Raw genomic sequence first — 16,764 nt, 5'->3', positions numbered from 1 at the left:
TTTTAAAAGTAGGAAAATATAAACTTGGGGAATTTTTAATACGATGATAACGATTCACACACATACACACAAATTATTATTGATGTGAGTATTCGGTGCTGCCTTTCATTTTGACGGGGAGGTCTCCTGGTCATTTACATCTTCTCTAGCTACATGGTTTGACTGAAAAGGGCACAGAAATGAAGGAGAAGAGTAAATGGGGCTGGGAGGTGAGATGAAATATTTAGTTGTCATTCCCACAATGGGCAACAATTGGTAACGTGGCCGTAAAACTCCGTGAATGTTGCAGCAGGCTAAAACCACCCAACACCTTCTCCCAGGGCAGCTCAAGAACACAGACCATGCACGGGGACTCGCGTGTGGGAGGGACTGCAGACGGAGGCGAGACAGAAGAGAGGACCGCAGGCAGCTCGCTATGGGAACCTCTCCCTCCCCCACCCAGACGACAGATAAAGGGACTAGGCAGACACCACTGGTTCACTGATTTGGGAGGAAAGACACCCCGGCCGGCTGTCACTTCCAGCCCCACCCACAGGGTGACGCTGGGTGAGTAGGAACTCAGAGCTGCCTCTGGCCTGGCTTGCTCCCTTGTAGTCACTCTTGGAAGAAGTAAACTCGGAGTGGTCAGACAGAGCTTAATAATTTCGAAAAACGTACGGGATTTTTTTCTTTAAGAGAAAACGTCTTGTGGGAAATCCCATGAGTGAATAGCAACGCTCGCTGTTGTGAAGAAAACGAGAGCATACTAGGCTTTTTCTCCAACCTCATCGTTCCTTCTTCCAAGAGCCAGGGTTAAATGGTACCAAATTAGACATCAGCAAACAACAGAATGAGTGAACGTTAAGCACTGTCTTTCCATTACTAATCTGGTAATAATGTTGGACTTCCAGTTTTTCAAAAGGGCACTATTTTCAAAAAGTTGGAAATAGAAATTGACACCTGGTCTTGGGCAGTCCAAACACTTGCAAGGCAGCAAAATTTGCAGCAGGTGGCGCTGTCTCACCTTTTCTAGCTGTTCGATGCAGGCGGTGTGGACGACGATTTTACAGACCGCACACTTCCTCCTCAGGGCCGATTTCTACAACATTCAATTGAAAATACAAAAAGAAATGTTAACATTCTGTTCTAGAGAGGCCCTTGGTAGTAAAGAGAGTATATGTAAAAAAAAGCAACCATTGCGACTGTTTATATTAGGAAGCAGATGTAAATTTTTGCCCTAACCATTCAATAACACGATAAACTTCAACAACAGTCCTCTGACCGGCCAAGGAGCTCCACATCCCCATGACTTAGGGTGGCCTAGATTTTCTCTTTAAAATACAATAATTATACTACCAGCTATATAGTGAGTACTAATATAAGCCAGGCTCTTTATTCTAAGCTTCATAACCTAAAAATGCAGGCATTATTATCCTTTTTTTTTAAACTTTAATACTTAAGGGGCCAGGGCAACCCACATTTAAAGTTACGAATAATTTCAAAACAAGCATTCTTTCCCCACTGCAAAGAGTCTGCCTTTCAGGGGGTCAGTCCGTTTAGGCTCCTATCTCAGGCACAAGTCTATACGAAGTGGCTTGGGTTTCTGCCCAAAGCTTCAGAAAAGCAAGAAGACAAGACTAACTCTCACACCCAGCAACCGCAGCTAATGTGGTTTAGCACATGCAATCTGCCGTGGGCCCTTGCACACACTTCCCAAATAATAACTCATTTGACCCTCTCGGCCCTGAGAAATAGGAACTATTTTTTTATATTTTATTTATTTATCTTTAGAGAGGAAGGGAAGGAGAGGAGAGAAGCATCAATGCATGGCTGCCTCTCATGAGTCCCCTGCTGGGAACTGGCCTGCAACCCAGGCAGGTGCCCTGACTGGGAATCAAACCGCGATCGTGTGGTTCGCAGGCCCGCGCTCAGTCCACTGAGCTACACCAGCCAGGGCAATAGGGACTATTCTTACTCCCGTTGCACAGATGAGAAAACGGAGGCGCCGTGAGTGATATGCCTCGGGCCACATAATCAGGGCGCGCAGAGCCAAGCCGCGTGACTTCAGAGTTCAGGCTTGCAAGCATCACGGGCTTAGCCCGACAGTCCACACCAGTTTAAACCCACAATAAAAATAAAAATACTCCTTGAGGCGTATCTTTTCTCTGACGAAGAAAACAAGCAGGGAGAGGGAGAGAAATGGGTGGGCTCCAACCCGTCTCTGCCAGTGCCATGTAAAGTCTAAGCTGGGAGTGCTCACGCCCCTCCACAGAGCACAGACCAGAAGGCGGCTCTGCATAAATAATCTGGGGTCTGAGCACTGAAAGCAATTGGCTACAACAAAGCCCGTCCATGCAACAGCCTATCAAGGCTTCCGAGTGGGAAAGGTCCTGCATCCCTACCCTTAAGAGCAACCCTGGTATAGGTTGCAGCAACGTCCCCGTTTCCTGGGTGTGGCTTCCTGGCTGAGGTGTCATTGTGGAGCCAATGGCGGCAGGAAGATGGAATACGGATTGCTCCCACTGAGGAGAATGGAAGGACCAAAGAGCCACCTTGGAAAGGGCAGTCTCAGGAAAGAAACTGTGGCCTCTGCTCCCCCTCTGCACCCCCGCTCCCCCTCTGCACCCCCCCGCTCGGGGCTACTGATTCAACATGGGTTACCCTCAGTGTTACCAGCCACCAATCTGGGACCCAGGACACTGCCACACTGCAGAAAATGAACTCCAAGCTTGCACAGTCTACACACCCTCTGCGCCTGCTTGTGGGTGCCACAAGGACTCCTGGCCTTCCTCTCCCCGGGAAAAGGACACATTCTCCAACATTAAATCAGTTTGGCCGTCAACTGATTTTGCAAATAACAAAGGTTAAGGAACACCCCAGCATCTCGCCATACTACCGAAAGGTGCCTTAGCTCTCCTATGGGGAAGAAAGGGGAGAGAGGAGGACAAAAGCAAGTGGTAGTGACAGTAGTTGGAATAACAATAGCAGCGGCAGCAGCGGTGGCATCACGCACAGCAACAGTAATAAAATTCTGGTTTGCAAATTTCCATGAGCCGAGCGCCCATAAGCAAATGGTGGCTGCTCTCCCGTTTCCACAGATGGCTGTGTGGCACCACCTGGAGTCAATGCATGGGGCACCCAAGTCACGTTGCTAATCAGACTGACAGCGATGCTAAGGAAACTGGAATTGATTCCAGTTTACTCATGAGCCGCAGGAGCCCCGGGAGGGTACAGTGCAGACACCACGGTGGGCCCCAGTGCCGGGCTGTGACTTAAGGATGCCTGAAAAGCCTTCTTCCTCACCAGTAACTCCTGCCCTGGTCTAGCTCTGTGCCCGACCTTGAGCTCAGCTTCAGGTTTTCTGGAGCTCCAGGGACTCAGGGAGGCTTAGGTCAAGTCACTGAGGATGGTGGGAAGGGCACCAAGCAGGCTCAGGGGCCCACGGGCACTCGCTGACACCACAAAACCTCTTCCCATGGCTGTGTTCTGTTCCAGGACACAAGCCACATATTTTGCACAGGGATCTGGGCCGGAAGAGTCCCAGGACTAGCGGGCTCCTGTTATCTCAGGGGTAACCCTCCCCTGAGTTCAAGTGCGATGTTGGACAGATGGTAATACCTGAAGTGGAGCACCTTAAGTTGTAAAACAAATCTTATTGAAACAGCATTGAATTTTAAAAGACCCTCATAAATACAGTACATACGTCTGTGTCTTTTGAGGCAGAATCAATAATCCATGACCTGAATTTTTCTTCCTAGACACTGAAATGGGATGCATTTGACTAGAAAGAACACTGTTCCTTTTGTTCCCTGCCCTCCTGTCACCCGAGATGTCAATGTCATTGTGCCTGTCTTTGGTCACCCTCAGATTCCTAAGTGGCACCTTCTAGATTGCTCATAATCTGAGAAACATAATTAAGGTTTATAATCCTATATGCAAAATCAAGTAAATGTGTTCTGAGTAAAGGCCTTGGGTTTTTTTTTTTTTCTGATAGTAGTAAAATACATGGATTTCAGTTCCTCAACTGATGGAAACTGTCCCAGTGAATCATAAGTCTTACCTGCCTGCTGCCTTTTTGGTTTAGGACTGTGTTTCAATTGGTCAAAGTTATTCGAACTAGTTGTATAATGAGCTTCTGAGCAGAAATTGCCCAAAACATACCGAATTTTTGTGTTTGGTTGTGTTATCATGTTTATTTGCAAGATTCAAACTAAATACAGCCCTGCCTGGTGTGGCTCAGTGAGTGGGGCGTCATCCCGCAGACTGAAGGGTCGCCGGTTTGATTCCCAGTCAGGGCTCATGCCTGGGTTGCAGGGCGGATCATGGGTTGGGGGTTCACGAGAGGTAGCCGGTCAATATTTCTCTCACACTAATGTCTCTCTCTCTCTTTCTCCCTCCCTTCACCTCTCTCTAAAAATTAATAAATAAAATTATTTTTAAAAACTAAATACAAAGATAAAATGTAAGAATCAAGGCACTGTAAATACTATAAGCACTTGCTTTTTCTCAGAAAATTCTCATTTAAGCCCTGGCTGGTATAGCTCAGTGGATTGAGCGTGGGCCTGTGAACTAAGGGATGGCAGTTCGATTCCCAGTCAGGGCACATGCCTGGGTTGCAGGCCAATTCTCAGTGGGGGACACACGAGAGGCAACCATGCATTGATGTTTCTCTCCCTCTCTTCTTCCCTTCCCCTCTAAAGATAAATGAATAAAATCTTTAAAAAAAAAAAGAAAATTCTCATTTAAGGCAACCCTTCACTATAAAAAGTGATAAATCAAGACAGGTCATTAAAATTAATTCAGTAAATAGGTTCTTCATATTAGGGCCTGGTTGTTATAGAATCTAGCAAAAAAAATTTTTTTAAACAAATATGGCCTGGCACCAAACAACACTTAAGAATTCAAACTATAAAAATGTAATAATTCATTCTCATCAATGAATGTAAAGTCCAATTAGGTTCACTGCTTTGCATATCAAGTAACCTTAGGGCCCTTACTAAGGATTTCCTGGTTTTGTCAAAGGAGATGCATTAGCTTGCCATCGTGGGGCAGGACACATCTGTGACCACTGACAACACAGGATGTGGTATAGATCACACCCCATCACATCGTGGCCAACATGCACTGAGATAATAATAACTGCAGTGAGATGCCGCACTGCAGGACGGTGGGTATAATCCAACCAGCAGGCCTTACGGCAACTGTAAGAGAGAGAACGTTCAAGTTCCATGGCCCATGCTGTGGCCTCTGCTGACATGCGAAGCACTAACAGTTCTTCACCAAACTTCAGCTCATATCTAGCTCGAGAGTAGGATTGTCACAGCCTCAGACCACTGGGGCTGGGGGCCGGGACAAAAAAAAAAAAAAAAACAGAGGCAAGCCATGGTAGAAAGTAAGCAATTGTCCCTGATAAAGAGTTTACTAACTCAGCCTATCTCACCCGCCCATTTCCTCTGGCCACAAGTCCCAGATTCATACATACCACCAAGAAAACTATTTTTTCTTTGGTTGGGCAGGAGATGTGATTTGTGCTAAATAGCAATAAATATTTGCCGGTAGTCAATGCAACTTGATACCATGGATAGAAAAAGAGAGAGAAGGGAAGGAAGGGAATGGAAACCAGATTCACAGAACTCTGGTTTGTGAAAGTATCTGGGCCTCCTTCACGCTCAGGCGAACTGAAGTCGACTGGCATCCTTAGTAGTCTGAAGTTGGACCCCAAGAAGCATGTATAAGGAAGGCCTTCCCCCTACCCAGTAAGGTACATGCCAAACCTTATTTTTCCCTGAAATAGGACAGGTTATCCTGTCTGTGACCATCTCTCTCTTGCTGCGTTCTTAAGGACACTCGTGTGCACGCAGCTGAGATCCAAAGTGGAGAAGTAGAAGAAAATACTTGGCCCTCAGAGGCCACAGCCTGCTGCTCACAGAACCAAGTTTGGGACTTGTGGCATCTCACTCCAGAATTGCCAGGCCACAGGCTCCTAGAACTAATGCAAAGAGTCCTGGCTTCCAAGAGCCCCACCCCTATTTCTATAAAGAGGCCACAGTGATAGAAAGGTGAGTGGCTACGGGCTCCAGGCAGGAACCCAACCAAACGTGGCACGGGGAAGGACGGAGAGAAGGCACTGAGGGGATCACACCAGGAGGACCACTGGCTGGAGAAGGGCTGGGAAAACAGGGGCTGATGAGGTTGGTTGGACTGACTTACTAACTCAAGCTCCTACCAAGCTGTCCTCTTCCCAGTGATTTCTCAGCCCCTCACCTTTCCCAGATCAGAAGACTCTTGTTGAAGAATAAAACTAAGGGAGGGCTGGGGATCAGGCAACGGGGAAGTGGTAAGTGACGTGAGAATAATTTTATCCTCGCTTCTTGCTCCCTCAGGGACACAAAGTTCAGCTGACAGAGGCACTTTGGGGGGAGGAGTAGGGGTGATGGACAGCAGGGCACAGACAAGTTTGCCTCTTTTTTGTTCCTCTCCAAGGATCGGGTGAGTGGAATGCTCAGAAGAGGAGAGGAGAGGGAGCCTGCTAAGCTTTGGAGTGTCAGGAACATGGTGCCCTGTCAATGGGATTGGCTCTGTGGGCAACATGAACCAGACCGTTGTTGCTGTATAATCCAAAGCAAATGAAAACAAGAGTCTTTGATTTATTTAAACACCTCATTAGAAGAAATGACAAGCATACTTGGCAAGCTCTGCTTCTCCGGGGAGCCTGGGATGCAATCTGTAAATTGGTATTAGGGAAAATAAAGAATGACATTATCTGGAAGTTCCAGTCATGTGATTTCAGGGCTGAAGCACAGTCTCCATTGTCACTCATGTTGCCTTTCCTTGTCCCCAGGCAGGTATGGGGCATTTCAGACACACCCCTCTGATGGCTCCTCATGACATCGGTGAGCTTCTCTGTGACAACAGATTTCATGATTCCAGCCCAGGGAGCAGAAGTGCCCCACGGCTGTGGTCCAAGGGGACTCCCGGAGACCTCCACACAGGGCCTCTACCACCGGGAGACCTCGCTGTGCGGCAAAAGGCCCCAGCACTCAGCCGGACTACTGTCGGTCCACCTCGGAGAGTAGGTCTTCCTTTGTCAAGGTGCCACGTGGCGGGGCCATGCGTCCTCTGGACAGACGAGAGCTTGGGGAGGGCTGAGTCCCTCTGACATGCACCCTCACCACTGGCACACTGCATACCAAACAATGCCAAAAGTATCTCAGAATATGCAGAAGAAGGAGGAGCAAAAAGAAGAGGAGGTTGGGAGGGCGACTCACATAAACTAGCACACAAAGCACGTGGTGTGCAGTTGTATGCCGACGTGCCCCGGTCTGCATATGCCACGAGCTGGTGTCCCGTGTAAGCGGATTTTCCATGTTCCTGCAACGGCCTGTTAACCACTGACCTTTCCAAAGTGTATTTTGGACATTCATTCAATAAATAGCATTTGCCACTGCTATGCATACAAAACAATGCTAAGTACTGTAGAGGAAATACGAAGAAAGGAGCTTCTGTCCTTCCTGGGAAAAGCTGGCAAGCCCCATGAGGAGACGAGGACTCAAAAGAAAAGGTCATTAACAGAAGAAGGCCACACGTGGATAAATGGGAAGTGAACAGCTCAGATGATAAGTGCTATAATTTATAGGAGGGTAAAACCTCCAAGTCAGTAAAAAAGGACTTAAGAAAGCACATTCTCGCCCTGGCTGGTGTAGCTCAGTGGATTGAGTACGGGCCTGTGAACCACACGATCGCGGTTTGATTCCCAGTCAGGGCACATGCCTGGGTTGCAGGCCAGTTCCCAGCAGGGGACTCATGAGAGGCAACCATACATTGATATTTCTCTCCTCTCCTTCTCTTCCCTTCCCCTCTAAAGATAAATAAAATCTTTTTTAAAAAACCTTATTAAAAAATAGAAAGCACATTCTTTAATTGGGCCTTAAAAGATGTTCACTTTGAAGAACTGAGGACATTTCAGCAGGGAGAAGACCCAAAGCCACTGTACACAGTAGCAATGCTGCTTCCTAAAAGGCACTGAGACTTGGTCGGGCACGTCCAATGGGAAACAGTCCCCGGACTCACAGGTGTCCATCTGCATGAGCTGCTGGGCACCAGGTGTGAGAGGTGAATGTGGAAGCTTCTATCTGTGTGTCTGGGGGGCCGGGGGCAGTAGGGTGTCCACAGGCATAGGAGTAGGGAACACTGGCTGATAGGAAGCCAGAGGAGCTGTGTCATCAGGGACCACGGAGAAAGGGCGCAGCAGACTGCTCCTGAGAGGCCCACTGGAGAGTTCCAAGAAGACGGAGAGTCCACTGTGGGGGTCCATGTGGCTCTAATCCAATGCCAACAATGTGCCTGACCATTACAGAAGCTTCACAGACATTCTGGAAGGAAGGAAGACAGGGAGGGAGGGAAATAAAAGGGACCCATAGAGATGGACTTTCTCCCCACTTCAGCCCGCAACCCAGCTTGGGTGACTTTGGAATTACATAACCAAATCCCCAGGGCAGAGGCATTCTCACACAGGCAGTCCCAGAGGAAGAGGTGAGGAGGCACCCCAGGAGTTCTGAGGGGTGGAAGGCCTCTACAAACCATAGAGGAAAAATAGGGAAGAAGCTTCATGGTGCTTGTAGCTGCACTTCTGATTTGATGAGCACAAGTGACGCATCTTTGGGGAACCCCAGAAATATCTGATGGGAGGGCTATTTGGCAGAAGGCTGAGCTCTTACATAACCGGAACAGGAGGTTGTTATCGCTGCTCATGGAATCCCACCCATGTCTATACGCTAATTAGGCCTGGGGTTATTTATTTGGGGAAGAGTTGCGGGGTGGGAAGCAACCCGCTGGACAGGATAGGGGCCAGCAAGCAAGTAGGCCAGGCTTCGTGAACAGAAGTCCCGGTTGGATGCTGCAGATTAGGGAAAAGACTGCTGAAGTCCTCAGATCTAGACTGAGACACGGGCGTTTTAACCCGGCAGGCAACAAGGTACCCACGGAGTTTTTGAAGCTTACGTGGCCACACATTATCGTTTAACCTGGTGAGAGTAGGTGGCACTAGCCTGTCTGAAAACAGAAGGACAAGGACAAGAGAAAATGAGATGAGAAATGTATTAATTCAGTCAACCAAGCAATACCGAGTGCCTGCTAAGTATCAGGTACCGTCCCAGGCACTGGGAATCTGACAGCAAACAAAACATCCTTAATTTTTTTAATCTCATGGAGCTTACATTCTGTTGGGGAAGATGGACCATAAACAAAACAAATATAGTATCTCAATGTTAATAGAAATAAGTGCTCAAGAGGTAAATGAAAGCGAAAGCGGGGAATAGGAAATTTAATCAGAAATAGGGGAAAGCTGAAGTTGAAGGCAGGTGGGCCAGGGAAGGTCCCACTGAGAAGAGATATTTTGGGAAACACCAGAAGGAGGTGGGGCGGTTTGGCACGTAGATATCTGGGGGAAAGGCATTCCTGGCAAAAGGAACAGCGAATGCAAAGCCCAGACACGTGAGGACCTTGTGGGGTCCGAGCAATGACAAAAGGAGCACAGGGAACTGGGAGAAGATGAGGCCAGATAATAGCGGCGGGCCAGATCACGGTTAAGACCCTGGCTTTATCTCTGGAAGAGCATGTATGTAATGAGAGTCCATACCGACCATTCACACACTGGGCAATCAGAGCCTGAACTGTAGTGACAAGCATGGATCAGAGAAGAAGGCAGAGACCCAAGAGTGATGAACTGACAGGATGGACCCCCCTCTCCAGCCCCGTGCAGGCTCCCCGCTAAGGGCAACACACACTTCTCAGACCTGGGCCCTTTGTCTCTCAGGGGAGTAACGGACAGCCAAGCATGGCTTTGCTCCCACACCCCGGTCAGCTGGTGGCTGTGGGCATCGGCTGACTGCCCAACCCCTGCTGTGTGATGGTTGGGATTTGCCTCTAAGTACTACAATAAAGCTCACTTAATTTGCTCTTCAAACAGCATGGTTTGTTCTGTTCTAAGGAACACACTCCCTGAAGCAATATGCATAGGAGGTGTTGGTGTTTCCAGAGTCAGCTCCGCTGAGTCACCTCGGATAAGGCTGTAAATCTAGGGGATGAGCAGGGCCCACCTGCGCTGGATGCCAGGAGAAAAAGCAAAGTGCACTCTTGCCATTGTTAGGATGTGAATAAGAGCTTTCCATTTCCCTGGCAGCCAGCGTAATTTAGATCTTTCATTGGAAGAGAAAGAAAACCAAAATCCGACTGCAAGTAGCTAAGGGAAGGGCGAGGACTCGGGGCTGACTGTGAGAACCGGAGAGACACGTGAAAACCTCTTCTCCTCCGGCAAATCGGCCAATTGGCACTCACGTGAGAACCGATCTGGCAAGAACCAAATCGCTAGAACCAGGGTTAATTCACAGCTAAAGTTGCTGGCTGGTTACAAAGAATGATACCTCATTATGTTTATCCCTGAAATTAGAACTGGAAAAAGCTATGGTCAGAACGGCACCGGATTCATTTTAAAGGGGGGGGGGGGGGAAGGTACGTGTGTCTCAATCGTTTACTTTTATATTACAATTTGTACCAAATCATTATCTTTAAGAGGGATTTGAAAGTGGATCATGCTGGTAAATTTATTTATTTTTAATGAGAAGAAAGTATAAGGATTTTCTGATGGGCTTCAGGAGAAATCTACACGGAATGTTAGAAGTATACATGGAACTCAACTGGGTAACCAGTGTACCTTGGAACTATCTTTTGTTAACTCTACACAAAATGCAGTTAGTGTTTTGGACACGAGACAAATGTATTGCAGCTGTGACTTGTGAAAAATGTGGCGATGGCCTGATCCATCGGTACAGCTGGCACAGGTTCAATGGAAAGATACCCACACGATGCTTCTTTCAAGGTTGGGCTGGCTAACGGCCTTCCATTGATGGGCCCGAGATGGGTACCCTCCCTTCCTCCTTCCACCTCCTCCTTCCTGTCCTACATTAAAAGGGGATTTCAGCCTCATGAACTCAAAGAAACATTAAAAAATCCACAGTTCTATTGCCCACTCCTGGTTCTCGCTTTACCCAAGGACACCTCCATAAGTATTATTTCCGTAAGTATTAGTCTTGCCTCTGTACTTTGTCACTCTCATCCCTGGCTTCTGCTTTGCATTTTCTTCTCCTTGTCTTTCTCTCTTTTAAAAAAATTCTCATTTGTTTCCTTTATGCTTCCCAGCCTTGGTGCCTGCTCACATGGCCAGGGCCGGTCAACAGCTTTAACTGTATCACATGCTACTTTCCTTTCTTTGATCTTTCCAGCTGCTTTTGTGGCTGCTTCCCATTCGTTTTTCCCCATTAATTTCTATACTCCCTACAAAGTTATTCACAGCAAAGTTGCCATGCAGCTAATAGTAATGTGTACAAATATGATTACAAGTATATACACTTATAAGTAGAGACTCGCACAATTAGAGCCCTACACACACAAACACGAGTGTATGCACAAATTTCAAGCCGACACACATGAATGAGGATGGGCTGGATGTATGACAGCAGTTGTAACGAAGACAACAGGAGATAATGTCTCAGTGTCATCTTAATGACCCTCTCTAGTTCTAAGGTCAAGGGCACAGCAGAGATCTGAGGCTTAATATACGAGCAACGCCCAAGTTTGCCCTTTAATCCTCGCTGGTGTAATAGACCAAAAAAACTGTCTTCCTTGCAGTACAAATCCTAAAACATTCTCATTATCCGTTTACTTCGTGGAAATAGATGGAATTGTTTTTGAAAGGTCACAGCTTAAGCTTTCTAAACAGTAATTACAGACATCTTGTTTTAACCTCAGAGACGGTCTCTACAGAAAAACCCACATTAAGCCCCGGCAAATCAGCTATCTTTTCACTGCCATTCCCTATATCCCAAGCTACTGGCGACCTGATGAAGACAAAGCCTCCCAATCGGTCTAGCCTGGGAAGACTGCCGTTTCAGTCACGGTTCACACAAACCCGTATCTCCGATGGGCAGTGTGGTCCTCACTCCCACACACACACCTGCCCACGCCATTTTCCCCAAGCACAGGGTGACCAGTGTATTTACCAGGAGTCTGGCCGAATGCTATACACTTTAAGTGCACTCTAAACCCAGCTCACTTCAACCATGCAAGGTGGGTGCCATTCACCCACTTGATAGTTAAGAAGCTGAGATCCAATGAGATTGAGCAACTTGACCAAACGGAGGTCTTTCAGACACAAAGCCATCTCCTTCGACCTAACTTATCACCTCCCTCTCATTGTCTTTACCAGTGATAGATTAGGGGAACGAGACTGACGAAGACAGATGAACATATGTGACATGACTGCTTTATAAAATCTATTCTCATGAGAGGCCCATGGGGACAGACTAATGACAACCGCACCAGGACCCCCTGAGCCAAGAGCGGAAAACAGCTTTCTACCTCGAAAAGAACCAAACGCATGGGCTTAAAACTCCACAGTAGCCTCCTAGTAGTCAGAGTTGAATGACTTTGTGAAGAGCCTTAAGAACAAGGCAGGAATTCAAACATCCTGGATTTGAAGCATCAGGCACTTAAATGGCAGGACTGACCTGGTGACAGGTGTCTGTCTGTGTGTGTCTTTGTGTCTCTCTCAACCATCATGTCAGTGAACTCATTCATTCAATTAAAAAAAAATGGCAGTCCCTGTTCTTGGTGCTGAGGACTCAGGAGAGTACCAGGTGAAGTCCATGAGTGCAACAGAGCTTATGTTCTGGTGGTAATGACAGACTGGTGAGTGAGTGATATTGTTTTTAAGTAACAGAAAATAGTGTGGGCTGTAAAGAGTGAAGAGCATGCGGAAGGGGCGCAGAGCCGAGGACAGCCTCAGAGCCGGGATCACTGTTACACCGAAGGAGATCCAGCCTGACTTTCGTTCAGTGAGAGAAGTGCTGACTAAGGATCTAGGAAGTTAACCCTCTGACGCTGCCTTCTGGGTTTCAGTTGCCCACAATCCACCGACACCATTTTCACTCACGGGAGAATGATCGTGGTAACTAATTTCTATTGAATGTCCGTGACTTACCACATTGTGAATTGCTACAGATGCATTATCTTAAGTTTCGCAATAACCAAAAGAAGCGGGTATGACCCACATTTTACAGCTGTGAAACTGAGGCTGAAAGAGGTTAAAACAGTGGCCATGGTCACACAACTAGAAATCCTCAAAGCCTGAATTTAAAGCCTGGTCATTTGATCCCAAAGCCCACACGCCTCCTGGACTGAAGTCAACAGAGCAGACTTCTCCATTTCCTTGTATCTACCTGGTGTAGGAGGTAGGCAACAAAAGAAAGCCCCTAAAAGACACGTCAACATGGGAGCCAGGAGTGGTTCTGGGTAACTGCTAATGCAAACAGTGCCTCAGCCAAGATCGGGGCCTCCAGCAACAAGAAATATTGAGTAAACTCTGTTGTTCTGGGTCCCTGGCACTGAGGAACACTAGAAGGGGAAGCGTGTCTATCCACCTGGGCATTGCCTAGGTGATATGTAAACGCTATGCTGAATCAGATGCAAATGATTTGTATTAAATACCAGGAGTGTTCCACACAAACATTACCCACATAACAAACACATAAACACTGCCTCAATCTGAAATTCTTCTCTAAGAATAAAATCGTACACACACACACACACACACACACACACACACACACACTACCGAAAAGGTATGAAGCTGGATGGTGATCAAGCATCTCTGACTTCCTTTCCTTTACCATTAAGTGGAAGTAAGCAGCCTCCAATGACCACGCACAGTGCTGCTATTAATCAGCATTGGGAAGTCCTTTTCAGGATGCACGGTGTGGGCATTTCTCAAACACTGTTCCAATGAACACTGAGATCCCACAAGACGCCAACAGATGTTCTGTGGGAAAAATAATAGATTCGGTGATCCTCATCTCCGCCCCCCCCCAAAACAAAGCAGGAAACCCTGCCCACCTGACACCCTTCCCAGAGCTTCATAATGCAAGTTTGTATATGAAAGGGGGTCATCATTTCCCAAACTCGTTTGATCCCAAGACTCGTCTAACGAATAATACCCCGTATTGTTTTTACGTGAGTTTGATGCTCTATATAACATGATTTTTTTAAAGTGGCCTTGCAAATAGACAATGGTGCCACTGATCCAGGGTCACCCAGGAAGGAGCGACAGAATCCTAAGGCTCCTCAAGCTCCGCATCCTAACACTGTCCCGACCCCATAAAGCAGACGGAATCGGTATCCTATCCCCCCTCGGGTCGACAGTCAGCTCTCTAGGCCCAGTAATTAGTTACAGCAACACGGACCAGAGTTGCAACAGTAACGATGGCTAGCACTTCCTAAGAGCCTGCCACATGCGAGACGCAGTCCTAAGTGTGCCCTTGAATGACATGGCGATGCTGACCACCGGGCCAGACACCCGATGGGCCACACCACTTGCATCCACAGGAAGACCAAACCCCCCGGGCTCACACCCAGGGACTAGGGGCAGGCCGCTGAGAGTCTGTCTGTGCCAATGCGTTCGGGAAACTACGTCTGTTGATGGCTAGGCTCTCTCCCTGAGTCATCTTAACTCATTAGCCCCTCCATATCCTAACAGTGGGAGAGGCCCCTGGCAGACAGCAGCCTTGGCAGCTCCCAGAGATGGCCTCTTCAAGGCTGGCACCCAAACAACTCAGAAAGCTGGCCGAGCTGCCCGGGCTCTCCTGCCACCCTCGTGGTTCCCTCTGACAGCCGCACCCCACCCAGCTAGGCTGCCATATGGGGTTGCGGGCTGTCAATCTGCCGTGCGGGACCACAGGCGTGTGAGGGGCAGAAGCAGGTCGTCTCAGTGTCTTCTGAGGCTCGAGTCCGGCGGTGTACTCTGCAGTGCACACCCACCAGCCCTGAGTGCGTGGACGGGCACAAAGCCCTGGCGGCATGCGCCAGGTACCACTGCTCTCGCCTCATGTGCCCGGCGCACACAGATGCGCACCAGCCTGCATCCCGCGTGCCCGTCTTCCGGAGACGAAATAGGCAGAGATGAATAGACCAGATTCAGAATTTTGTTTTTGTCCAATGACCATAATAAGGCTCCTGACCCACCAGAAAGAAGACAGAGCATGCGAGCTGTTTTCTAGAATGGGTCACTTAGATTTGTCACTCTGGGTCGGTCCCACTCATGACCTAGTGAGACGACAGATACTAAACAAAACAGCAAAATGACAGGGGAATCACTAAGAGTCTCTGTGTGGAGTTAGACAGAACCACCCCAAACAAAAGGCCCTGCTGAACCGCAAGTCCAACGAAACTCATACCAACGAGCTCATTCGACTTAGCAACACTGAAAGCAGCAGCAGGAAATAAGGAGGGAAGACACTGACATCTGTGAATGAAAGCAATCCTTGTATCAATTCAGAGAAGCAGATATAATCTTCATCACTTTACAGGACCTGAGCTTTGGAAAAGCAGGGCGGGGCTAAGGTTCCATCCGGACGTATTCATCTCCAGAGCTGCCTGGTTCCTCCCTCTCCACTCCTTTCACCACCACCACCCCCCCATCACATGGCCTCTCTGATGCAATTCATTCATTTATGCAGGAAAACTACCTTTGTGAAACTGCAAGCAATACCGCAAAACAGCTCAGAATGAAAGGCAAGCATGACAGGTGGGGTTGGCCATCTTTGCCAAACACTACCCACCCTAGGGGACCATTCCATATGGCGCGGGCCCAGACAGAACCCACACCCACAGATAGGTTCTCCCGTGGGGAATCAGGCCTGCATTGTACCTAGGCTCCTTTGAGGCTTGCTTTTGCTAAAACTCCCTCATCCTGAATTGAGGCAGTAAACATTTACTGCTATCTTTAAAGTAACTTCCTAAAATCTACGCTAAACCTTCCAAGGAGGAGTGTCATCAGTTCAACCACTTTTCCCTTTGCATTTGCAAATATCCTTCTTCTGTGATGTGATTAACAGCATCCTCTCCTTTGTTTTCTGTAAAAGGTAACCACCTAAAACAAACTTCTGCATAATAAATGAGGACCATCATGTAATGTGCCCAGAAAAGCAATAAAAGCTTCTCAAGGCAAGGGTCATTCTCCTCTTGAGAGAGTGGCCGTGCCATCCCTTTTTCTCCACAGGACTCGGTAGTCCGTGTGAATTTGTTGTGTCTCATCCACAACGTCGAAGACCCCATGAGCCGGAGTCTGCACCAACCCACCAACCCAGGAAAAGATGAAAGCAAAACACACAAATGAAACAGTAAGGAAAGCAAACAGTGCCTATCCATTAGCTTAGCCATACAAAAAAAAGGTGACGTTAGCACATTTAAAAATAAAGAAGATAGAGCTGGAAAAAGCATTCTGGAGTCCAACAGCTCCTTTTTTTCTCTCATCCAACCTATGCATTCTCACTCACCTGTCTCGCTGCTCTCTTCCCTGCAGCCCTCAGCCCCTGGCCCCCCGCTGCCCCTCTGCTCACTCATCCGGAAAGCCTCATACCTCTCAGCCAAAATCCTCCGTCAAGACCAACTTCAATGCACCTCTGTGTGCGCACACATCTGTGAGCCTTGTGCAGGTATCTGTACGGCCAGATAAGGTCACTCACCTTATAGAATGGCTGTGTTATTTGTTTCCTTAGCTGTGCCCTCACAAAGTACTGCAAGCTGGGTGGCTCAAGGCAACAGAAATGCATTCTCCCACGGTCTGAAATCAAGGGGTCACAGGGCTGGCACGCTCCTGAGGGCTCGGAGGGAGGATCTGCCCATGCCTCTCTCCTGGCTGCTGCTGAGGGCCCGCAGCCCTTGGCTTCCAGCAGC

The 16,764-nt window shown here is 48.0% G+C and overlaps 1 protein-coding gene across 5 annotated transcripts in view; it reads right to left on the bottom strand.

Moving 5' to 3' along the window:
- Window positions 1-16,764, bottom strand: part of LOC118989104 (diacylglycerol kinase iota) — a 315,926-nt gene that overhangs the window by 232,074 nt on the left and 67,088 nt on the right. For all 5 annotated transcript variants that reach the window (XM_037049123.1, XM_037049127.1, XM_037049124.1 and 2 more), the window contains exon 4: window positions 1,004-1,078. In XM_037049123.1, the coding sequence (XP_036905018.1) occupies window positions 1,004-1,078 (75 nt within the window). The remainder of the gene's footprint in view (window positions 1-1,003; window positions 1,079-16,764) is intronic.

This window comes from Sturnira hondurensis, unplaced genomic scaffold (assembly GCF_014824575.4).
Source record: "Sturnira hondurensis isolate 20B ecotype Veracruz unplaced genomic scaffold, ASM1482457v3 Scaffold0006437, whole genome shotgun sequence".
In the NCBI taxonomy this organism is placed as follows: Eukaryota; Metazoa; Chordata; class Mammalia; order Chiroptera; family Phyllostomidae; genus Sturnira; species Sturnira hondurensis.
This window is presented reverse-complemented; position numbering and strand designations above follow the sequence as displayed.